This window comes from Prionailurus bengalensis, chromosome E4 (genome assembly GCF_016509475.1).
Source record: "Prionailurus bengalensis isolate Pbe53 chromosome E4, Fcat_Pben_1.1_paternal_pri, whole genome shotgun sequence".
In the NCBI taxonomy this organism is placed as follows: Eukaryota; Metazoa; Chordata; class Mammalia; order Carnivora; family Felidae; genus Prionailurus; species Prionailurus bengalensis.
Genome location: NC_057360.1, coordinates 63005313 through 63031460, shown reverse-complemented (window position 1 = coordinate 63031460; position 26148 = coordinate 63005313). Strand labels below are relative to the sequence as shown.

The window sequence follows — 26148 nt, the reverse complement described above, 5'->3', positions numbered from 1 at the left end:
GCAAGAGTAAGGCGGACATTGAAAATGCCCAGGTGAGCATCAGCCACCTGTCAGGCACTCATCAGTCGCTTCTCTTCTGTGATCGTATTTCTGTGGGGCTCGAACCCACGAACCGTGAGATCATGACCTGAGCCGAAGTCGGACACTTAACCGACTGAGCCATCCAGACGCCCTATGATTTCTTAAAATCCTACTTGTTATCAAAGACCTGTGTCTAAAAAACAATTCTTTTCTATTCTTTGAAATAATAAAATCTTAAATGACTCAACATCCAGGTTTCAGCTAAGAGTGAGATTGAATCAGCAGCCTCAGATTCTCCACATCTATTTAGCCTTAACTATTGTTAACCAAACTTGCCTGCGAGCCGGGCTGCGTGTTGCAAAACTTAGAGCAATAAAACTATTTATAAATCCAAACACCTTCATGAAGACCTGTTTCCTTGGTTTCACTTATGTAAGCCCACAAAACTATCAGTTGCAAGTAACTGAGGGTAGCAAACACAAGTGTTTTCAAATGCCTAGACTTTTTTGAACGTTATGTGATTGAAAAGCAGCCAAGTTTAATGCCGACTGAGAACTGCTGACATTTCTGCAGAGAAAGTGACACCCGGAATGGCAAATAACGTTCTGGACACCAACCTGCGAGCTCGATCTCCGCCCCTCCTGCCTCCACTCCTGCCCTTTTTTTTTTTCAGGGGGAGGGACTCCTCTACTTAATCCAGATCTGTAGGACAGGAGTCCATTTGATGAATAAAAGGTACGCTAGGCTTTTAATAGGCTGGGAGGCATTTGGTAGTCTCAGACCTCATTACCCTTGGAAGGTTCCTTTATGCTCTAAAACGCTTATTCAGGGATTCCCTTTAGAACCTGAATCTGACCAACACAGTGGGCACAGAATTACTGCAAAAATAATATTGCAGAGAAAGCGACGTCAGTGCCCCGAGAAGAAGGTGTAATTCCCCGACATTGATTTTAAGTGCGATTCAAGAGCCACGGTGTTTCAGAGGAAAGAGTGCTTTCTGACCCAGTAGCAGCAAAGGCAGAGGTTTGGTCTTTAATCTGCCTGCAGGGAACCCTGGGTGCTGGATTGTGCAGGGAGGTGCTTCTGAACATGGCTTCCGTGTTTATGGGTCTCGAATTTCAGATTGTGACACTGCAAAGCAGTCTTCTAGGCGCTAGTGCCGGTGATTTAATTCTTAGAAGCAAGAAAGTTACTGGCCATCCCTAGAGTTGGGCTCCAGATCCCAAACTAACACTCCCAACTACAACCTCAGGGCAGAGCAGGGACCAGGCCCAGTTCACTCGGCTTTCGGAATGAATTTTAACCCCCGCCCAGTCTTACAATGGGTCCCCTACCTGCAGTTCACTTGTTCTCAGTTTTTGAGGCAATAATTGCAGTTACATAAGCAGATGTCTGTTTGGTAGTTCAGGAACTCAGTTTGAAGAAACGAGTAATAGTTTTGTTAATCCTATCCTTTTTAATGATCTTTCAGGAGCTGTTTGAGATCAGTGAACCAGAACTCTTCTGCCCATCCCATGAAAAAGCCACCCTATTTGTGGGCAGAATTCTCAGGGAAAGAGTAGGCAGGCCCAGAGAAAAGCAAGTCTAATACCATCCATCTCCGAACAATTGTGGAATGAGCCAGGTTTCCTGAAATTCTCCTAGGAGGCTATCAAAAGCCCCAGAGGATCTGAACTTGAGAAAAAGTAGGAACTTGCCCAAATAGATAGTGTAGACCTTTGTAGCATAGGCCTCAAAATTTCCCAGGGGATCAATCTCATCTGGTCACCTTTAAGAGAGTCTTTGTTATTGTATATGAACTATATTTCAATAATAATGATAATAGTAATAATAAATCATCGTGGATGGTTAGGAATTCAATATATAAACTAGAGGTTGAAGAGAAGTGACTGTGTTTCAGAGACGAGGTCTTAGCGGGACTATTTTTGTGTTTGAGGACATTAGAAATCCTTTGCTGCTGGGGCGCCTGGGTGGCGCAGTCGGTTAAGCGTCCGACTTCAGCCAGGTCACGATCTCGCGGTCCGAGAGTTCGAGCCCCACGTCGGGCTCTGGGCTGATGGCTCAGAGCCTGGAGCCTGTTTCCGATTCTGTGTCTCCCTCTCTCTCTGCCCCTCCCTCGTTCATGCTCTGTCTCTCTCTGTCCCAAAAATAAATAAACGTTGAAAAAAAAATTAAAAAAAAAAAAAAGAAATCCTTTGCTGCTTAGCACCCTTTCTGGAACCTTTCTGGGATGGCACTTTCTCAGCTTGGAGCTAAGAATGGTGGAATTTTCAGGAAGCAGAGTGTTAGCTGATGACATAATTAGCAGGTATGAGAGGTCAGCCTTCTTAACACTAAGGTCACTTTCTGTATTTCTCATTGTCTGCTGGGTGCCGGGCAGGTGCCGTGCTAGCTCTGGGTGTGAGTAGTGGTGAATGAAACAGACCTGCTTCCTGACTTGACTGAGCCGATGATCTAGTAGGGAAGACATACATCAGTAGACAAGAAAACAGTCCAGTGTTTAATTATGCACGTGACAGGTGCTTTGAAGAAAAAGGGCTGACATGACTTGGGGAGATTACTTGAGTTTTGGTAGTAAGGAAAGGCCTTTCGGAGGAAATTCACTTGCATGATATTTTACCCAGTATAGTTTTTTTTTTATTGAAGGATAACTGGCATACAATATCCTATTAGTTTCAGGTGTATATCGCAGTGATTTGGTATTTTTATACAAAACGATCCCCACAAAGCTAATTACAGTATTGTTGGCTATATTCCTCATGCTGTACATTACATCTTGACTTATTAAGTGTAAGTTTGTGCCTCTTAATCCCCCTTCACCTATTTTGTCTGGCCAACCCCCCCCCCATCCCTCTCTCTTTTGTTAACCAACATTTACAAACACACCAACAGTTTGTTTTGTATTATCTACGAGTCTTTTTCTGTTTTCTTTGTCCTTTGTTCATTTGTTTCTTAGATTCCACACATAAGTGAAATCATACAGCGTTTGTCTTTCTCTGTCTTATTTCACCAAACACAGTACCCTCAAAGTCCATCCATTTGTCTCAGATGGTAGGATTTCATACTCTTTTATGGCTAATACTTCATTGTGTATAGGTACCACACCTTCATTAGCCATTCATCTGTTGATGGGCAGTTACATATCTTGGCTATTGTAAATAATGCTGCAGTGAACATCTAGGCACATATATCTGTTCAGATTTGTGTGTTTGTTTTCTTCAAATACTCAAAAATGGAATTGTTGGATCATGTGACAGTTCTGTTTTTAATTTTTTGAGGAACCTCTATACTGTTTTCCATAGTGGTTGCACCAATTTACATTCCCACCAGCAGTGTATAAAGATTCCCTTTTCTTCATATCCTTGCCAAAAATTGTTATGTTTTGTCTTTTTGATAGTAGCCAGCCTGACAAGTAGGAGGTGATATCTCGTTATGGTTTTGATTTGCATTTCCGTAATGATTAGTGATGTTGAGCATTTTTTCATGTGTCTGTTGGCCATCTGTATGTCTTCTTTGGAAAAAATGTCTCTTCAAGTCCTCTGCCCATTTTTTAATAGGGTTGTTTATTTTGTTCACATTAATTTGTGTAAGTTTTTTATATATTTTGGATATTAAGCCCTTATCAGGTGTATGATTTGAAAATATTTTCTCCCATTCAGTAGGTTGCCTTTTCGCTTTGCCATTGGTTTCCTTCATTGTGCAAAAGCTTTTTTAGTTTGATGTAATCTCTTCTGTTTCTTTTAGCTTTTATTGCCCTTGACTGAGGAGACTCATCCCAAAAAATATTCCTAAGACCATGTCAGAGAGCTTATTGCCTATGTTTCCTATAGGGGTTTATGGCCTCAGATATTACATTCAAGTCTTTAAACCATTTTGAATTTATTTTGGGGCATGGTTTAAGACAGAGGTCCGGTTTTATTCTTTTGCATGTAGCTATCCAGTTTTCCCAACACTATTTATTAAAGAGACTGTCTTTTTGCCATTGTATATTCTTGGCTTCTTTATCATAGATTAATTGGCCATTTATCCATGGATTTATTTCTGGGCTCTCTATTCTATTTCATTGATCTGTGTGTCTGTTTTATACCAGTACCATACTGTTTTGATTACTGTAGCTTTGTAGTATAGTTTGAAATCAGGCAGCATGACACATCCAGCTTTGTTCTTCTTTCTCAAGATTGCTTTGGCTATTTGGGTCTTTAATGGTTTTATACAAATTGTCAGATTCTTTGTTCTGTTTCTCTGAAAAATGCCATTGGTATCTTAATGGAGATTGCATTGAATCTGGAGATTGCTTTACTTAGTGTGGACGTTTTAACTGTTAATTCTTCCAGTCCATGAGCACGGTATATCTTTCCATTTATTTGTCTTCATTTTCTTTCGTCCGTGTCCTATAGTTTTCAGAGTACAGCGTTTTACCTCCTTAGTTTACATTTATTCCTAGGTGTTTTATTCTTCTTGATGTAATTGTAAGTGGGATTGTTTTCTTAATTTTTTTCTGATAGTTTGTTATTAGCATATAGAAACGCAACCAACTTAATTTTGTATCCTGTAACTTTACCGAACTCATTAATTCTAATAGATTTTTGGTAGAATCTTTAGAGTTTTCTATATGTAATATTGTCATCTGCAGATAGTGACAGTCTGCTTCTTTCCAACTTGGATTGCCTTTTATTTCCTTTTCTTGCCTAATTGCTGTGGCTAGGACTTCCAGTACTATGTTGAATAAAAGTGGTGAGAGTGGGCATCCCTGTCTTGTTCCTGATCTTTGAGGAAAAGCTTTAGCTTTTCCCCATTGAGTGAGTGATGCTAGCTGATGGTGTGTTGTATATGACCTTTATTATGTTTAGATATGCTCTTTCTATACCTGCTTTGTTGAGTGTTTTAATGCATCTATTGAGATACGATTTTTACCTTCAGTTTTGTTAATGTGGTGTATCATGTTGATTGAGTCATGGATGTTGAACCATCCTTGCATCCCTGGAATAAATCCCACTTGATTGTGGCATGTGATCATTTTAACATATTATTGGATTCAGTTTGCTAATATTTTGCTGAGAATTTTTACGTCAGTGTTCATCAGGGATATTGGCCTGTAATATTCTTTTCTTATGTTGCTTTTGTCTGGTTTTTGGCATCAAGGTAATGCTGGCCTCGTAAAATGAGTTTAGAAATGTTTCTTCCTCCTCAGTATTTTGGGATAATTTGAGAAGGATAAGAACTCTTTCTTAAATGCTTGGTAGAATTCACCTGTGAAACTGTCTTCTGCTGGATTTTTGTTTGGGGAGAGTTTTTAATATTAAGCTGTTGATTCAATTTCATTACTTGTAATTGTTCTATTCAGGTTTTGTTTTATTTTTGAGAGAGAGCATGAGTAGGGGAGGGGCAGAGAGAGAGGGAAAGAGAGAATCTTAAGCAGCCTCCACACTTAGCGCAGAGCCTGACATGGGGCTCGATCTCATGACTGGGAGATCATGAGCTGGGCTGAAGCCAAGAGTCAGATACTTAACCAACTGAGCCACCCAGGCATCCCAAACTCAAGAGTAGATTTTCTAAATATTCATGATCCAGTCTTGCAAAGTTTTGTGTTTCTGGCATTATTTCTTTTAGATTTTCCAATTTGTTGGTGTATAATTGTTCATAGGAGTTTCTTAGGATTCTCTGTATTTCTGTGGTATCAGTTGTTAACTTCTTTCGTTTCTGATTTTATTTGGGCCATCTTTTTTCTTGATGAGTTTGACTAGAGGCTTATCAATTAGAAGAAAAAAACTTTTACATTGTTCTATTATTTTTTTAAATCTCGACTTCATTTATTTCCTCTCTCATCTTTCCTTCCTTCTGCTAACTTCGGGCTTTGTTCTTTTTCTAGTTCCTTTAGGTGTGAAGTTAGATTGTTTATTTGGGATTTTTCTTGTTTCTTGAGGTACGTATGCCTGTATTGCTATGAATTTCCCTCTTAGAACTGCCTTTGCTCCATCCCATAGATTTTGGAAAGTTGTGTTTCTATTGCCTTGTGTCCCAAGGTATTTTTAAATTTTTTCTCTTTGATTTCTTCATTGATTTATTGGATATTTAGTAGCATATTTAGTCTCCACTTATTTGTAGGTTTTTTTTTTTCTCAAGTTTTCTTATTGTAATTGATTTCTAGTTTTGTTCTATTGTGGCCAGAAAATATGCTTGCTTGGTAAGATTGCATTCTTCTTGAATTTATTGAGACTTGTTTTGGGGCTGAACATGTGATCTATCCTGGAGAATGTTCCATGTACACTTGAAAATGTTTATTCTTTTTTTTTTAATTTTTAAAAAATTAACATTTATTCATTTTTGAGAAACAGAGAGAGCACTAATGGAGTTGGGGCCCAGAGAGAAAGGGAGATACAGAATCTGAAGCAGGCTGCAGGCTCTGACCTATCAGTCTTGATCCCGACACAGGGCTCGAACTCAGGAGATCATGACCTGAGCTGAAGTCAGACACTTAACTGACTGAGCCACCAGTTGCCTCATTTTTAAGTTTTTTTAAATGTGTATTTATTTTTGAGAGAGGGAGAGGGAAGGAGGGCACACAAGTGGGGGAGGGGCAGAGAGAGTGGGAGACACAGAATCAGAAACAGGCTCCAGGCTCTGAGCTGTCAGCACAGAGCCTGATGCAGGGCATGAACTCAGGAACCACGAACCACGAAATCATGCATGACCTGAGTTGAAGTCAGACACTTAACGGAGTTACCCAGGCACCCCTTGAAAATGTTTATTCGGAAGGGAGGGAAGGAGGGAGGGAGGGAAGGAAATGTGTATTCTTAAGTTTTAAGTCCATTTGGTCTAATAAGGCCAATGCTTTTGTATTGATTTTTCTGTCTGATCTGTGGTTATAAGTAGGATATTAAAGTCCCCTACTATTACTGGCAGCTAGATAGGCACAGGCCAGGCGTCCCTGGGAGTGCCATTCTGGGGTTACCCTGGGGGGATGGACAGCTGGAGCTGGGGTGGCCCTAGCAGGCTGGCCCTGTTCTCACCTGAGCTATTATGACTTGATGGGGGGAGATGTAAAAAATGGCACTGGCTGGCACCTCCAGCCATGTCTCCCTTTCCTGGCGTTCTCTGTGTGGTCCTTCTGTTGTTTATTGTGCAGAAGCTGTTCAACCAATCCTCAGTTCTTCCTTAGGAGGAATTGCTCTATATGTATAGATTCAGTGTGTCCATGGGAGGACATTGAGTTCAGGGTCTTCCTATGCCGCCATCTTGGACTGCCAATATTTTAAAGGTTTTAAATATTTTAAATTCTGCTTTTGCAACACTCCAGGAAGTTATGGAAGGGAAGAAGCCCCATTTTCTTCTGTAATCCCTCACAGTTTAAAGCACTCAGTGAATGTTGACTGACAGTTTTGTAACCCATCATATGTTGTCCATGTTCCTTTAGAAAATGCTCCCTAGGTCTAATTGGATACGGCCTAATTATGGTCTGGGACCTGATGTTTATAAGAGTTGGTAACAGTACCTGGCCTGTAATCAGTGCTCAAATACTGGTGAATGAATGAATGGATCAATGTAGGTTACAAATTGAGTTTGGTTTCTCAGATAAAGGCACTCTCCGTGATCTGATGAAACCACAGACCTTCCCTTTTCTCCTCATGCTCATCCTTCTTTTTTTAAATGTTTATTTATTTTGAGAGAGCATGCATGTGTGCGAGTGGGGAAAGGTCACAGAGAGAGGGAGAGAGAACAAGCAGGCTCCATGTTATCAGTGTGGAGCCCGATGCGGGGCTTGATCTTATCAATCATGAGATTCAAGACCTGTTCATGCTCCTCCCTCCTCCCTCCTCCCCCTCCTCCCTCTCTCCTCCTCCCTTTCCTCCCCCCCTCCTCCTTCTTTTTTTAATGTTTATTTATTTTTGAGAGAGAGAGTGGGGGAGGGGCAGAGAGTGAGGGAGACACAGAATCCAAAGCAGGCTCCAGGGTCTAAGCTGTCAGCACAGAGCCCGACACGGGGCTCGAACTCACAAACCATGAGATCATGACCTGAGCCAAAGTCGGATGCTAAACCGACTGAGCCACCCAGGCGCCACCATGCTCATTCTTCTTAACCCACATGTTCCCATCACTCCTTCCCCAAGAGTGATACCATTTGGTCCCATCTGTCTTTTGTCTGTAGACAACTCCCAAGTTACAGTGCTAGCCCTGTTCTCTCCGGCCCATCAGGCCTCACCTGTTTCCTATCGTTTGCTGCTCTTCTCTGCTAAATGTCCTCCTGGCATCTCAGACGTGCCCGCGACTCTCCACTTGAGGGCTGCATGGCTTGCCCCTCACTTTCTGACGTTTTTACTCAGAGATCACCTTCTAGGAGAGGCGCCCTGGGCACCGTGTCTAAACCCGCATGCCCCTCCCCACCCACCACACTCGCTAACCTCCTTCCACGCTTTTGTGTTCCTCTGTAGTACTTATTTAACATTCTGTATACTTTCCGTCTCTGCCTCCTCTCTCGTTTTATAAGAAGGAAGCTCTGTGAGGACAGGAATTTCTTTTCCTGTTTTGTTCACTCCTCTGTCCTCAGTGCCTGGCACGTGGTAGGAATTCAGTAAATGTCTGTTGAATTCATGACTATTTATGTATAATGTTCAGGTGCTATATATCGTATAGAAGAGGTAGTGACCAAGTCAGGTACTTGCACCGATGCATACTGTCCCCGCGAGCAATTGCTAGAAATGCAGACTGATGCCAATGTGTCCTGACAGTGATCAGATTCCAAGAGTGGTTCTGGCACCGGTGATGTGATTTTCTGAGATGAACCCTTTTTTTTAATGTATGTATTTATCTTAGAGAGAGAGAGAGAGAGAGAGCGAGCCGGGGGAGGGGCAGAGAGAGAGGAGCGAGAGAGAATCCCAAGCAGGCTCCATACTGTCAGCGCAGAGCTCGACACGGGGCTTGAATCCACGAACCATGAGTTCATGATCTGAGCCCAAGTCAGACACTTAACCAACTGAGCCACCCAGGCGTCCATGAGATGAACAGTTCTCGAGTTCAGAAAGAAACAATATTCCCAGCATCGTGGGGTAGTTATAAGAATGTATTCTGAAGCCACACTGCCTAGTAAACCAGTGAGGTTCTGTCTTGATTAATATAGTAGTAATAAGGGTTTTTTTTTTAACCTATGTGAATATTGCACAAGATGTGGGACTATCCCTGTGCCTTGCAGATTGTCCAGCATCCTGACCTCTGCCCCCTGAATTCTAGTAGCTCCCCTCATTCATCATGACCACCCCAAGTAAGGGTTAATGGTTTTTGTATACGCTATTCCAGGCCCCCACTTTTTTGTGTGAAATTATTATAGATCTGAATAACTAGATAGGCTCTTTGTCATTTGACTCCCAATTGCTCAGTGCCCATAACAAGTTCTGGTTTGTCTTTTTAATTATATATATATATATATATATATATATATATATATAATTAAATATATATATATATATATATATAGTTTTAAGTTTATTTTTGAGAGAGACAAAGCACAAGTAGGGAAGGGCGGAGAGACAGAGAGGGAGAATCCCAGGCAGGTTCTGCACTGCCAGCACAGAGCCCAATGTGGGGCTCAAACCCACGAAGCCACGAGATCATGACCTGAGCTGAAACCAAGAGTCGGACACTTGACTGAGCCCCCCCAGGTGCCCCCCAAATTCTGGTTTGTCTTACAGCTAAACATGATATTGCTCCCTCCCCCGGGTCTCCCTATCTTTGGACACTCCCAGCCCAAAGTTCTGCCCGCCCCCCCACTGCTTTTAGTTTCTTCAGGCAGAGGGCAGACATGGGGGTCGCAAGGAGCTCTTTTGCTTGTCCGTGTTCCTTACGTCTCCAGAAAGACTCTTCAAGTCGGAAGTACCTACTGTGTTTCCACCCGTAGTGTGACTGTTAGGGTCCTTGCCAGCTGAGCGGGGAGAGGTTCTAGCTGCCCCACCTTTGGAAGTGCCAGTCATTTCTTAAAGGAGCCAAAGCTCTTTTCTGTAAGTATTTTGACAGTTCAATTAAGTAGAACATGTATATATTGGGTATGAAGAAAAAGGTCAGTGGCGGAGTTCTCGTGGAAGGTTTCCAACAAGGGGGACTTGAAATGGACCTTAGAGGGTTAATAGAATTCGGAGAGAGAATTTGGGTGAGAAAGAGCAGAAAGGGCGGTTTTTCCAAATAGAGGAAAAAAATACCAACAGAGATACAGTGCATGGTGTGTTGGGATGGTCAAAACCAGGACTCGAGTTGAAAATTGGCGATAAGATGGACCAGGCGCAGTGGCCCCAGCTTATGGGAGTTCTTGGGAGCCGCGGTGCCGTGACCTTGTGCCACTTCACTGTTCATTGTATTCCCTTCCCCCCCCCCCCCCCTCCCCTCCCGTGATGTCTCCCCTTTTGGACTTCCTTCCATATTTTTCCTTTTGTTTGTTTTGCTTGAAGGTATCTCTTGTGGTCTGTGAATTGGCGGATTTTTATCTACTGTCCATGCAACCCCACACCCCCCCACCCCCCCCAACCCCACTGGTTTCAGGCACAGATACCGACAGCCTGTCACTGCCTGTCACCAGCTTAGCTTACACGGAGCCAACTACCTCTTGTTAGGATTAGTGTCTGATCCCGAATAGAAATCTGTTTTATGACACATGCTTCTTTGCAAAGCATTGAAGTCTTGTGACTTCTTAAAATCAAACTTCCTGTGAAATGTCTGCATCTTTAAATTCTGTTTATGGTCAAGGTTCTGGCGTGGGCTAGCCACCAGCCAGCTAACCGTCTCCTTCCTGGCAGGCCGTTCTCGGTTACTGTGTGTTTACAGGCTGTTCAAAATTCCACATTGCCTGGAGTCTTTCCGCCTCCAGGGTCCAGGCACATTTGCTGCTTCCCCAACCCTTCTGAGCTTTCAGAATCACATTTTAGCGTTCGTATCTGAAGCCCTTCATTCCTTTTCCTTTTTATGTGTCTGATGAATTTTGTTTTTGAAGTATCCTTTTTTTTTTTCCTACACCTTTTTCCTGACTCAGATCAGGGTTTCATCTCATTCTCCTGCTCACTTCAGAAGGCCCACGATGGAAAAGGACTTTCGTCACCTGTGCAGTAGCCACATGTTTGCTGAGAGGTGACGGAGAGCGAGCCCTTCACCTCTCGTTCCATGCCGTTCCTTTTGGGCCAGCTTTCCCCGAACAGTCCAGGTCTTTTTTTTATTAAGTACCCCAAAACAGCTTAGCCGTCCTGTCACGTATCTCGGCTCTCGGCTGTCCTGTCACAAGGCTCTTAGACGAGGGCGCTGCGCGTGGACGGCGGGGACCTGGCCCGCAGTGGAGGTGCGGAGTCTGTTACTCACACTGAGGCGCGAATGGCAACAGTTGAAGACGCTGGCCTTTCAGGGACGATGAGTTGTTGACCACACTCACAGCCTTGGAGTGAAAGGTAACAGGAGCCTCACCTGCCCTTTCGAGGGGACTTTCAGAGCCTCTCTGCTGCTCCTGCAAGTGTACCGTGTGAACAGACGCCCGACAGCCCAGGCGAGGGGTCCCAAGTTACCATACGCTGTTTCCCAGTCCGTCCTCCTTTAATCAAAATAGTCAGAACCTCACCAGTAGTGGTGAGATGCAGGGGTGAGTACTGAAACACCGAGAGAACTCTTGACCGAGTCCCACGGAGCGGATAGAAGATTACGCTGCAGCCCCTCGACTGTCGTGCAGAGGTCTGGGTAGCCTGGGGCTCCTCGCGGCAGGTCACTTCACGCCCGGAGACCCCAGCTTGTCACTCAGAAGGGGCTTCCTGAATCAATCCGGCTCAAGGCATTCCCATCCTCGCTGGCGGCCTTCCGGTGGCACCCGTCGTTTCCTTGCCCCAGAAGTCGTTGCTTCCAGAAAGGAGGAAAGCACCGAACCCGTCTTTATGGCCGCCTCGACCATCCTTCGTCTGAGTCTCCCGGCTGGGCTCAAGATGGCAGTGCCGTTGCAGCCACGGCTGGGGACTCCCGGGTTTGGGGGCCAGGCCACAGCTTTGCTTTTCCCTCAGGGCATCTGAGCTTCTGTCACCAGGTCCTCCGTTTCTTTTCAGCACTTAAGGTATCAGGGAAATCCAGTTATCGGTGTGAACCACCGCGGGCACACGGGCTGTAGTGACTTTTGCAGGTGGCTTGGGCCACGTACGAGGGAACCTACTCCTGATCTCAAAATTGTCATCTGGATCCCACATTAGTCCAGAAAAGCAGTAAAAATTAATAACGTACGTCACGTGTCTCTAACACATGTGCTTTCCGTTATCTGGGCACGTATGCCCCAGCGTGCACGTGAGCATGCCTGCACCCCCCCCACTCCCCCACCCCCCGCAACACACACAGTTTTTCTGAAACGGGGAGTAACTGTGGTTCCAAAAGGAAACGATTGGTGTGACCCCTTGAAATCTGAGCCCAGCCGCACGTTCCAAATGAAATGGCTCCAAATGCACGGGCAGGTTGTCTGTCTTCCAGAGAGCCGCAGCTGCCCGAGAAGCGGGGAGAGAAAGCACTTTGGTAGGAAACGTTGGCTAACTTGCAGGCATTCGGATTTAATTCTCTGAAGATGAGCAAACGACTTCCACAAGGTGCTCATATAGGAAGATCCTGACTCCCCTCCTCCCGCCCACACCTACAGCAGCCTCTGGAAAGTTTCCCTCTGCTTCTCCCCGACAAAGGGTAGAAAGACCCCATCCGGACGGGTGAGAGAGGCAGAGAGACGCAGGGGTGCCAAAACCCCGTCCCCGGCACAGCGACGCACAACAGGGAAGGAGCTCACCAGCCCGCGGCCTCTGCCCGGGAAGCAAGGGGTCGGCGCCCCACATCAGGCCCCTCGAGTCCTGCACTGGAGAGACAAGCCCAGAACATCCGGCTTATTAGGAAGTGAACGGGGCTGATTATCCAAAGAACCCAAAGGACTGTAGAAACCGAGGTCCCCTTTCAGAGAGCTTGCCTGCAGCCTCATTCACCCCGACCCAGTGCACAGACAGCAGTTTGACAAGTGCTTAGACTAGATGAGAAGGAAATTCACTTGCCGATCTAAAAGCAGCAGCTGGAGGGGAGACCGTCGAAACTCTCCCAGAGGAGAGGCACTGGTGAGGCCAGTTTTGCACCCGCTGCCACCCTCCCCCCCCCCCCCCCCCACCAGCACGCAGGGAGGAGACCATCCTGCTGCCTCACTGCAGCCAGAGAGTGCCTGTAGGCAGGTGCCGCGCTCCCCTCTCCCTGGCAGCTGAGCGCAGCATTGTCCCACCCCCAGCCGGTGCTCCGGCACAGGAAGGCGCCCTCCTGCTACAGTCCTGATGCCCACAGGCGGGCTCATCTTCCAGCTGCCTTTCTGAAGCCGGCGAGCATGCCACGCCCCGTACGCTCTCCACTTGCCTAGTTGAAGCCAGCAGGTAGGCACAGTCTACACGGTGCTGCCCTTGGTTGCCTGGCCCTAGTGCCAGGGGGGCTGCCGTTCCTGAGCTCCAGGGGAAGGTAACAGTGGAGAATACAGTTCCTGGCGGGCCACCACCCCTAGAGCACTGCACAGACAGCAGTCTCCCTGGGGAAAAGGCCAGCTACCCTCGAGCTCCTGCCTGGGCAGTAGGCTTCAGGTTGCCCACACAGGGAGAGGCTGATAAGGTGCTCCCGGAGAGCGTAAGCCAGGGAGATACCTCTGTGTCCACTCCTCTGGCCTCATGACAGATCTATAAGACCTCCCAGAAAGGAGATTATTCGTTCATCTGGAGCCCCACTTGTTAAAACTGTTGCCCAGGTGACACCTCCAGATCTCCTGGTCTGGCGGCCAGCACAGGGATTACGACTATCTCTTTGCATACTTTTTCTTTTTCTTTTTTTTTTTTTTAAGAGAGAGAGCGGGGGGAGAGGGCCAGAGAGAGAGAAAGAAAATCCTAAGCAGTCTTCGCCCTGACGCAGGACTTGATCCCACAATCATGAGATCATGACCAGAACTGAAATCAAGAGTTGGACACTCAACTGAGCCGCATAGTTTAAAAGCTCTTGGCCTGAGGGATTTCACTTTTAATTGCCTGAACTCGGTGTTAAATGAGATTCCTCCCCTGGGAACACTGACAGGTCTTGGCACACTCTCAACAACAGGGACACATCAAGAAGAAATCAGGTGGTGTAGACTGTCCCAAAGGTTCAAGAGATAATCATGAACCAGGGCAAAGTTGAATGAGAAGCTTCATTACCTACAGAGGCCAGTCCTTCAAGATTGAGAGAGAGAGAGAGCTGCTTTGTCTAATACATAGAAACACATGGAGAATCAAACAAAATGACACAGAGAAATATGTTCCAGATGAAAGAACAAGACAGAACCTCAGAAAAAGACTTTAATGATACAGAGGTTCAGAAATCTGATAAAGAATTTAAAGTAGTAGTCAATAAAGGTGATTGCCGAACTCAGAGGAAGAATGGATGAACACAGTGAGAACTTTATCAGAGAGAAAGAGAATATAAGAAAGGACCAAACAGAACTCAGAGACCTGAAGAGAAAAATAACTGAGCTGAAATATGCTATAGGGGTTCAACAGCAGGCAGAATAACACATTAAAAGGCTCAGTGAGCTGGAAGACAAGGCAGTGGAACTCATCCAGACTGAGAAGCCGAAAGAAAAAAGAATTCTTTTAAATGAAGAGACCTTACGGGACCAAAAAGACATAAAGTAGAATTACATTCACATTATAGGGTTCCCAGAAGGAGAAGAAAGAGAGGGGCAGAAAATTCCCCTAACCTGTGGAGGGAAACAGACCTCCAGATCCAGGAATCCCAGAGAGTTCCAAGCAAGATGAACCCAAAGAGATCCACACCCAGACACGTTATAATTATAATTGAAATTTATAATTAAAATACTTAAAGACAGAATCTTAAAAGCAGCAAGGGAAAAATAAATTGTTACATACAAGGGCAACCCATTAAGGCTATCAGATTTTCGAGCAGAAACTTTGCAGACCAGAAGAGACTGGCAGGATGTATTCAAAGTGCTGGAAGGAAAAAACTTCCAACCACAAATACTCTACCCAGCAAGGTTATCATTCAGGATTAAAAGGAGAGATAAAGAGCTTTCCAGAGCTTTAGCTAAAGCTAAACCTTTCCAGAGCTTTCATCACTACTAAACCAGCCTTTCAAGAAATGTTAAAGGGACTTCTTTAAGCTACAAAGAAATGGCAGTGATTAATAACAAGAAAACCTGTGAAAGTAAAAATCTCACGAGAAAAACTAAATCTATAGTAAAAATAGTGGATTCGTTCACTTACAAAGCTAGTATGGAGGTTAAAACACAAAATTAGTAAAATCAGGGGTGCCCGGGTGGCTCAGTTGGCTTTGATTCAGGTCATGATCTCGCAGTTTGTGGGTTCGAGCCCTGTGTGGGGCTCTGTGCTGACAGCTCAGAGCCTGGAGCCTGCTTCAGATTCCGTGTTAACCTCTCTGCTTCTCCCCTGCTCATGCTCTGTCTCTGCTGCTGTATTATGTTTATCCAGTACGCCCAGAACACTCTCTAGGATAGATCACATATTAGGCCACAAAACAGATCAGTAAATTCAAGAAGGTTGAAATCCTTTCAAACATCTTTTCTGACCACAATAGTATGAAATTAGAAATCAGTTATAAGAAAACTAGAAAAACTGCCAGTACATGGAGATTAAACAACGCATTACTGAACAGCTGCTGGGTCGTAGAAGAAGTCAAAAGGTGAAAATACTTAGAAACAATTGAAAACAAACACAAATACCACAAACTGTAAGATGAACAAAAGTGAGGAGAGAAGTTCGTAACGTTACAAGCTTACCTCAAGAAACAAGATACATCTCAAACAATTTAACTTTACGTTTAAAGAAACTAGAAGAAGAACAAACAAAGCCCAAAGTTAGTACAAGGAAGAAGGTAAAGATCAGAGCCGAAATAGATGAGATAGGAGACTAAAAGGATAATGGGAAAGATACCTGAAACTAAGAGCTGGTTCTTTGAAAAGGTAAACAAAATAGACAAACCTTTAGGTAGACTCACCAGGAAAACAGAAGGCTCCAATAATGTCAGAAATGAAAGTTAAACTAATAGCACAAAAATAAGGATCATAAGAGACTATTATGAACAATTATTTGCCAACAAATTGGACAATCTAGGAGAAATGGATAAATTTATAGAAACACAATTTTCCGAGACTGAACCAAACATAAAGAAATAGAAAATCTGACTAGACCAATTATTAAGATTGAATCAGTAATCCAAAACTTCCAAACAAACAAAAGCCCGGGGCAGATGTCTTCCCTGGTGAATTCTACCAGACATTTGAAGATTTAATATCTATCCTTCTCAAACTCTTCCAAAAATTGAAGGGGAGGGAACGCTTTAAACTCATTTCACGAGGCCAGCATTACCCTGATGCCCAAGCCAGACAAGGACACTACAAGAAAAGAAAATTATAAGACAGCACCCCTGCTGAACACAGCTGTAAAGATCTTGAACAAAATACTGGCAAACCCAATTCAGGAATACGTTAAAGTGATCATAGACTACAGTCCAGTGAGATTTATTCCAGGGATGCCAGTATGGTTCAACATCCACATTAATCAACATGATACACCACATTTATAAAATGAAAGATGAAAATCATATGATCGCCTCAAAAGATGCGGTAAAAAGCATTGGGCAAAATTAAACATCTGCTTATAAAAACTCTAAACAAAGTAGGTATAGAGAGAGCAGACTTCAACATAATAAAGGCCGTCCACAACAAACCTACAGCCAGCATCCTACTCAGTGGTGAAAAGCTGAAAGTTTTTTCTCAAAGACCAGGAACAGGACAAGGATGCCCACTGTCACCACTTTTATTCAAAGTAGTATTGAAAGTCCTCACTACTGCAGTTAGGCAGGAAACAAAAGGCATACGCATTGAAAAGAAAGAAATAGGGGCGCCTGGGTGGCTCAGTCGGTTAAGCGGCCGGCTTCGGCACAGGTCATGATCTCGCGGTCCATGAGTTCGAGCCCCACATCGGGCTCTGTGCTGACAGCTCAGAGCCTGGAGCCTGTTTCAGATTCTGTGTCTCCCTCTCTCTGACCCTCCCCCGTTCATGCTTTGTCTCTCTCTGTCTCAAAAATAAATAAACGTTAAAAAAAAAAAATTAAAAAAAAAAAAGAAAGAAATAGAAGTGTCACTGTTGGCAGATGACATAATATTGGGCCTAGAAAACCCTCAGGATTCCACAAAAAAAGGACTAGAATTAACGAATTCAGTGAAGTTGTAGGATACACAATCAGTAAACAAAAATCTGTTGTGTTTCTATATGTGAATAACGAACTATCAGAGAAATCAAGAAAATAATCCCAATTACAGTTACATCAAGGAGAATAAAATACCTCCAAGGAGGTGGAAGACCTTGCACTGGAAACTGTAGACGTTAATGAGAGAAATTGAAGAAGATACAGACAGATGGAAAGATATTTCATACTTAGGGATTAGAAGAATTAACATCGTTAACTCTCCATCCTAACCAAAGCAACCTACAAGTTTGGTGCCATTCCTATCAAAATGCCAATGGCATTTTTTCACAGAACTAGAACAAGTAATTCTACAATTTATGTGGAACCACAGGAGACCCCAAATACTCAAAGCGATCTTGAGAAAGTCCAAAGCCAGAGGTACCATGCTCCCTTATTTTTAACTGTACTGCAAAGCCATAGTAGCCAAAACAGTATGGTACTGGCACAAAAACACGTGGGTCTGTGGAACAGAATCAAGAGCCCAGATACGAACCCTCATATATGGTCCGTTAATTTTTGACAAAGGAAGCAAGAATATACAATGGGGAAAAGACAGACTCTTCAGTAAATGGTGTTGGGCAAACTGGACAGCTACGTGCAGAAGAAGGAAATAGGACCATCATTTTATACCATATACAAAAATTAACATGGATTAAAGACTTGAAGACCTGAAACCATAAAACTAGAAGAAAACATTAACATAAGTGGTAAACTCCTTGACGTCACTCTCGGTGATGTTTTTTTGGATCTAACTCCAAAGGCAAGAGAAACAAAAGCAAAAATAAGCAAATGGGGGGCGCCTGGATGGCTCAGTCAGTTAAGTGTCCGACTCTTGATCTCAGCTCGGGTCATGATCTCGTGGTTCGTGGGTTCAGGCCACATGTTGGGCTCCTCACTGACAGCACAGAGCCTGCTTGGGATTCTGTTTCTCCCTCTCTCTCGCTCTCTCAAAAAAAAAAAAAATTTTTTTTAAAGACGTATATATATTTATACGTATGATGGAACAGTACTCAGCCATAGAACAAATGAAATCTTGCCTTTTGCAACAACACGGATGGACTTAGTGGATGTTATGCTAAGTTAAATAAACAGACCCCAAAAGACATACTCCACTCATATGTGGAATCTGAAAAAATAAACGAAACCAAACCCAGACTCCTAGACAGAGAACAGACTGGTGATTGCCCGAGGGGGAGATGGGTTGGAGTGGGGAGCAAAATAGTAAAGGAATCGGGAAGTACAAACTTGTAGTTCTAAAGTCGTGTGGCTTTCATGTGCAGCATGGGGAATGTAGTCAGTAATATTGTGTTAGCTTTGGTGACACATGATGACTAGATGTACTGTGGTGGTGACTTTGCAATGTATATAAATATCAAATCACCAAGTTGTACACCTGAAACTAATATTTTATGTCCATTATACCTCAGTTGTTGTTTTTTTTTTAAGCTAAGCAAATTACTTAGTTGTCACCGCATAGTGGCAGTACTCCTAAAATTGAAGTGTCCAGAGCGACAGTCTTAAAGAATAGGTAAGGTTAGTCAGTGCGCACAGTTCTTCCTCTCTAGTAAAGTGGGAAAGAAGGAAATCAGCTCCAAGTGTAATAGAAGACATTTGCAATACTTGTAATGAGAAATCAGTTATCCATGGAGACTGTGTTAAAAATTACAGCAGGTAACCAACCAAGAGAAGTGGAGGGATGGAATCTTCCATTAGCTTTGAAATAGACTAACATCTGCTCAAGGAACTTAAAGTTGATAGGTTATTAGATCCAGTAGTTTTCAACTTTCGGGAAGTCATAGACCCCACTGAGAATGTGATTGGGGCCCTTCTCCAGAAAAATAAGCACACAGAAGTTTGCATGCAATTTCAAGGAACGTATGGACTCCCTGAAGTCTGTACATTAGACCCTAATTTCAGACGCCCTGGATTAGCGCGTTTCTGTAAATCCTAACCTGTGACACACTCCATGGCTCGGTGTTCCCAAACATAACAATGGAATCTGAAGATCAGATGTCAGACTCTGGATTTCCCTCCTCTAGATTAATAGTACTTGGCATACACAGTGTGAAAGTAAAACAAAAAAAGAAAAATTCTACTTTTAAATTCAATTCCTGGTCCTGGAGAAGCCCAGCGTGTAATTTCAGAAGTCACCGGTGGGCTGCGTATCATCTTCATAAACAGGTAGTAAGCTCAGCCCTTGCCCGATCCCCCTCCCAGCTCCGGATTCACAGGGGAGACGCTAACGGACACGCAGGCGTGAATTCCGCACTCACACACCTTCTAACTGCATTGCCGTGAATGTCCAGCTGGCCTTGAAAGACTATCCGCTCACAGTTCCCTCATCAGTTTTATGCCCGAGTTTCATTGACTTCAAGTTGGAAAGCGAGTACCCAGAATTACAAACCAGGAAATAGTTTGGCTCTCTCCCTAAAATAAAGAGTTTTCATCCTCTTAGGAAGTAAGAGCATGTGTCTGTATATGTTGAGCTCATGATGAGTGTCACGTGTCAGGTAAGTGTGGCTCTGTGTGGTTTTCCTGTTCCCTCTGCAAATAGCCTCTACTTTACCTGCAAGTCCTGTAGCACTCTCTCTAATCCCAAATGGGAAATGCACTTGTCTCTTGTACCAGGAATCAAGGACTCTGGAATGGGAGTCCCTTCACGCAGAAGGGGAGCGATGGGGACCTCTGGGCAAGAGCATCACTGTCATGTCTACAGCTTGTCTTTCCTGTGCTTTATGCTGCTAAGGCAGACCTTTAAACTCGTAGCTGGGAATCTTAGCGAAATTAGAAACATGACTGATGAATGGGAGGCAAGTAGTCTCGGCCCAGGTCTCCTTGCCACCCACATGGTAGGTTTGTTCTTTTGACAATTACTCGTTCCCACTGTTGGAGGGGAAGGGAGCGCTTAAGCATTCTTGCCTCCAGCCGCCACCGAAATCTTCCTGTGATGTCTGTGGACAGAAGCTCTGGTGTTAACTCGGCCACTGCTCCGAGACCTTACTGAACCCATGAAGGCGGTTTGAGAGCTGGAACCGAGGAGGACGGGCCATCTCAGCACCTAGCCCAGCCGCAGCGCCGCTTGGTGACTGATGGAGTCCCTCTGTTCCCTTGAAAGCGTATTGACGGTTCACAGCCGTTAAAGCTTCTTGATGTCTTTCTGGGATCGAAGCTGATGGCAGAATCGCACACTCTGTTGAATATTGATTCCGTATGTGTATTCCTCCTGCAGAGAACGTGATCAACGGGCAGGATTACGAAGTGATGATGCAGATTGACTGCCAGGTGATGGACACCAGGATTCTACACATCAAGAGCTCATCCGTTCCTCCTTATCTCCGGGACCAGCAGAGGAATCAGACCAACACCTTCTTTGGCTCCCCTCCTGCAGCCACGGAGGCAGCCCACGTCGTCAGCACCATCCCGGAGTCGTTACAGTAGTGACGTGGGGCTGCGTGGGAAAACAGTGGGACTCTGCCAGACCGCAGAGCGGGGAGAGATGCTCCGTCCTGCCTGCTTGGTGGCGAGCACAGAGCCGCCTCGCAATGGGGTTCAAGGGAGTGGGAAAAGCTGTTTTTCGCCATCTGCCCTTCCGCTTGGAAAGCACTGAAATTCAGACTCGAGGGAGACGGCATTTCTCCAGTGGCAGCTGCCTCCCTGTCCTCCAGTGCTGCCTGGGGTGGACTGTTTCCTGTACTTTCTGAATTGCTGTCTCTTCTGTATTTCTGTTGTGTTTAAATAGTCATCTTTACAGTAAGATCCCCTTCCCTCCTCTGCCATTTCACTTCTTGATAAAGAGATTTTTATTTACAGCCGTGCAGCACGCCAAGTGTTTCCGCGGATGAGCGTTCCCGTTGACTTCATGCAAATCCGTTGCGGATATTGTGCTGATTGGAAAACAGATTTCAGGACCGGAACAGCCAAAAAAACACCCCCCAAAAAGGTCAAAACAATGTGGAGCTTTAGGCAAAAGGGGGGAGAAAAAGACTCCCCATTGGGGAAGGTTGGTCTTTACCTGGGATTGTGGTTCAAACGTGACACTGAATGTGTCGGGCGCCACAGGGAGGGCGGCAGGTTGGAGAGGACAAAATGCGAGAGCGAGGTGGGCCGTGGGAGGAGGGGCAGCTCTGTGAACACACACGTGGAAGACACGGCAGGTTTTGATGCGATTGTTGGAGTTTAAGCCACAGCAACCATCTATGCTGAGGCCGCTGAGCGTTAGCGTCTGAGCCTGTACGCTCTCATTACTAGCCTGGTGCGGGTTCCTCAAGGACCCCGGGACAGATCCTTCACTTGTGCCGTGAATTCCCACCCGCTACCCACCTTCTGCTGATAGTGACGTGAAGCAAACAGGTTTTCTTTTCTCTTGAGAACCGACAAGTACTTATTCCTTAAGACTATGCAGACAGGCGAGCTTGGACTCCTGTTTGGCCAGTGCCTCCCATAACTCGGCAATAATTTTCAGCTTCTCCAGGGAAAAGACAGTGAAGGAATTCACTTCTTTGTCCTCCCATATTAAAAAAAAAGAAGAAATAGCCCTACCACGTTCCTTTGTATCTTATTGTACTTTGACTACTTTTCTTTTTCTCTCTGATGTTCTGCCTTCAGTTTCTCGACTGAGTCTTCCTTTTTCTTGTCCTGCGAAACTTTGCAAACACTGCTTCTCACCCTAATCGCCCGGGCCGCCTCTTCCTGCAAATCCTCCAAGGGACCGTGCGGCTGGGGCGTTGTCAGCCCGCACGGTCAGGCCTGCCTTCGAAATCTGAAGACTCGCTCAGGCTTCTGGCTCTGGACGGTGATGCCCCTCTGCCCGAGCTAGTTGGATGCTCTCCGAGGAAATCAGTTTAACTTGCGCGTGCAGGGTCGGGGAGAAGCGCCCTGCTGCCTGGGTACCCGGCCGTCTGGAGTTGGCCGTGATAATGAGCCTCGCTCTGCCCCACGCACAAGCCTCCCAGAGTCCGGGGCCATATCCCGGCAGGGACCGTCTTCCTGGGATGCTCCACTTGGAACGGGCACCAGGACGAGAGGGCCGTGCCAACGAGACCCACAGGTCACGGGACCGCCTTCTCTTGGAGTCTCTTCTCCGTCCCTGTGCCTTCTGTCCGTTGTGCAGATCAGCTGAGAAAGCAGTGGTGGCCGTGGCCAGCGGGAAGGTGACCTCATTCCCCAGCCCCCGGCCTGCCAGAGCTGCCCACCAGGGCGACCTGCGCGTGCACCTCCCCGCCTGTCCCAGCTCTCCCTACCCGTCCACCGGCAGGTGGTGGTCATGCCATCGGCCCCCCCAAAGGCCTCTCCTCCAGGTGGACGTGCAGGAGGGACAGCAAGCGGCAGCCTGGGAGCCCCTCCCCCCTACTCCCCCTGCTGACCCTCCAGCTCCTCGTGGTTTCCTGGCCTTGACTTGGTGTTTGGAGATGAGGGAGCGGGCTTCTCAGGGTGCAGTTTCAGGAAGCGAGCGAATGGCCGCTGACAGTTGCAAAGAAGTATTCCACCGTCTGAGTTTCCATCAAAGCCGCCACTACTCCCTGGGCCCCACAGTACTTTTGATCTAACACGTGTAAGGCTCCCGCCAGTGAGGGCTGTCGGGAAATAGCAAGCGGCTACACCTGATTCGTTAATACAGCAAGCTGGTGTTTTGGTTTAGTGTGTTGGTGAAATCGCCTCTGGGGGGTTGCAGCCAGGAGTTCTGCCCCCAGGATATATATGTGTACATATCATTTTAATTTATTTTTTTAGTGGGGTTTTGCAAGCTGGCAGGGACTTGGTTAAACTAGAGCGGGCAGTCCCCCCCGGGAGGTACAGGACCCTGTCCCCCTGGGGCCGCCCCCGCTGCAGTCTTGGGAAGTGATGATGGGGACGGCCAGGAATGGTCCTTCACCTGGTGGCAAATCCCACGTTTTTAGGCTTTTAATGGAAGTAGGTGTTTCCCCGTGCGAACTACTGAGTCAGACGTAGGGCTCCTTCCCCAGGGGGGCGTTCAGCTCGCTCAGAACAGATACGCAGCTGCGTTACAGTAGTAGGTGTAGACGGCCTCTTTCCAAAGTGAGGCTTTGTAAAAGGATCATCTCGAATCCAGTGTTTGCCAGGCTTGTAGTTGAGAAGCTTTACGTTAGGTTATTGAGTGTCAGGGTTTGTCTTTTCACAAGTAGAAACCAAAAAAATCTAACAAAACTAACTGTTTTCTAAATGACTGCAGACTCCCAACACCAAGTTGGCACGGCTTTGTCTTTTCTTGTTAGCAAGGAGTAGACACGGAGGTATTTGAAAGCAGCAATGTTCTGTGAGTCATTCTTGAATGTTCTAAATAAACATTACTTAGAAACAGACAAGCAACTTGGGATTCAAACTGATTTTTCTATCATTTTTAAAGAGACACTGTCCCGACTAAACCTTCCTGGCTGGACCCTTCCTGCCGGGCAGGAGCCCGGTCACCACAGCCCGACAAGACAGCCGTTGCTGTGGCATTGGGGGTCCTGGACACTGGACGGCTGTCCAGCTCCTGCAACTTTTGCACTACTTTCTGACTCCTGCCATTTTCCTAAAGCTCAGGTTGTGAAACTTGGCAGAAAAATAGCACAGGGAAAAACCCGTATTCGACTTCGCGACACCGAAGTTTCAAAGCAACTCCCACGTCAACTACCTATGAGGAGTGACCCCTTTTTTACTGACGAGCCAGAGTAAGACCCCCGTCCCCTCCAGTCCGACCTCCCGCAAGCTGTCCACCCAGGAAGGCCCTCTCTCCACTGCGCACCGATGGGCCGACTCCGGGCTCCTGCAGCAGATCCGCGGGAACCGAAGCTCCAATGGAGCCTTTTATACTAGCTGCTGATTTATACGAACTAACCTCTCAAGTACGACTGCCGACGCCAGAATCGATAGATGCTTATTACCACCTGTGCACCCCACGCTCTTAACCAGAATGTTAGTTTTGCCCATCCTGAGTCATTCTAATCTACAGAAAGTAGGATCTTTGCTGCTGATATGAACACTAATTATGTACGTTAAAAATAAGAATAAAGCCTAAAGAAAGGAAATGTGAGAAATTTTCGTTTCTACCTCTAGTAACATTTGGGGAGAGGGGCAGTTTCTGTGCCCCCCCACCCCCCACTCCTAGGGGTTATGGTCAACTTTTTATTTTCTAGGAAAACAGGATACTGGACTGTGCAGAAGGATGTTGCTGGAGTCCAGACGGAAGTATGCACATAACAGAAATGCCGTGTTCTGTTCCCCCCAAACAGAAATCGGAACGTATCCTGTTAACTTCTATTTTTAGTGACGAAGCTGAAAACAAAGTCTATTTTAGATAAGTCTAGAACTTTGAGCAGTTTGTTCTAAATAGCTGTGTTACCTGTCGGGTTATCTGTCAGAATAATCTGTGTAAAAAGAAGGGCAGAGGCATCTTGATCGGGAAATTTGGTCCTGTGTGTGGATCGTGTCGTGGCTAGCCACTGGCGGATAACGGACACCAGTCTCGACATAATGGTTTGCTCACTTTAAGTATTAAAGGTGCAGCACATTAAAAGCCTCCATTATATTAGTTTGGGGAACCAAGGAGTAAATAAATCCTGGTCTGTCATTTGCCAAGGTCAACAAACAGCACACTGTGTTGCTTCTTGTGCCCAGTACAGCTGGTGACCGTTAATTAAACCCGGAGGCTTGAGACGGCCCCCACATGGGAACCCCAGAGAGATGAGCAGGTTGACTTTCACAGTGAATGCAGATTGGACCATTCCCCTCACCCTCGGCCCTAAATGCCAGGCCAGCCACCTGGATAAGAGATGAGGGGGACATAGAACAGTGGGTGAAAACTGCCACGTACATCTGGCCTTAAGACACCAATTACTTAGTTCTCGTCACGTTGGCAAGTGTGGTGGGGCTGAGACCCGTGGTGCTTCACCCGAGCAGCCGTTAGGGCCCGAGGAGAGAGCATTCACCAAGCCACATCAGCGGGTTTTCCTTCCAAGATCGTGTCCACACTGAACAAAGAACAGGTTAAAAGACGAGGAACGGGCTACGATTCTCTCCAACAATAGTTATGTCGGTTCATGATGCGTAAACGACACCAGATTTATGTGCTTTTAAGCAAGTCTTTATAAGGCCATGCTTGTTCTTTGTCTAAGATTCAAATAAAGGACTTTTAAACCTGCCTTATTTTGTTCTGTATAGACCAAGAAACAAGACCCCAAATGAATCTTCAGTGTTAAGTGATTAGTTATGAGAAGGGAAACCCAAAGGGTTCCGTGGCCTGTTACTCTTTAGGTGGAAACAACAGAACGCTTTTCCACTACCCCCCCCCCCCGCCCCGCCCCCCAGCCTGGTTAAGTTAAAGTTTCCTTTATTGTGTCCAAATATTTCAACTACAATCTTACTAAGCAAAAAAACTCGCCCAAGAACTCACACTTTGTCCTACATCAACAAACTGGGTCACTCAATCCCATCAAAGGCCTCTTCCCGGTTTGGAGCGACAAGTGTCCCCGTGCATGGAGACAGTCGCTGAAAAGCGACGGCAGCGGGTCCATCCGGGGGTCGTTAGCGCAGGTGCTCACTGAGCGCTCGGCATATGCTTCAGACGACACCTGAGGCTCGTCAGTCCTGCTGTCCTGTTTCGGTCTTCCCAACAAGCCAGTCCCGATCGCGGCCACGTGACTAGGAAGCAGTGTAGCCAGTATTTGGACCCAGGCAGTCTGCTCCAGCACATGGATTCTCGGCCACCGTATTGTTTCACCTCCGGAGACACAGATCCCATATAGGTCCTGCCCTGCAAGGGCTCACAGTTGGCCTATGGAGCCAGAGATGGAAACGCACAGAGTAATGTCAGGGTTCTCCTAGGGGCAAAACTCCATGTGGTTCCAAAGACATTCGAACAGACTT

General features: G+C 45.7%; 1 protein-coding gene across 2 annotated transcripts in view; it reads left to right on the top strand.

Moving 5' to 3' along the window:
• Positions 1 to 25424, top strand: part of ATF6 (activating transcription factor 6) — a 205599-nt gene extending 180175 nt beyond the window's left edge. For both annotated transcript variants that reach the window (XM_043567583.1, XM_043567582.1), the window contains exon 17: positions 20513 to 25424. In XM_043567583.1, the coding sequence (XP_043423518.1) occupies positions 20513 to 20721 (209 nt within the window). In that variant the 3' untranslated portion in view covers positions 20722 to 25424. The remainder of the gene's footprint in view (positions 1 to 20512) is intronic.
• The last annotated feature ends 724 nt before the right edge of the window (positions 25425 to 26148 follow it).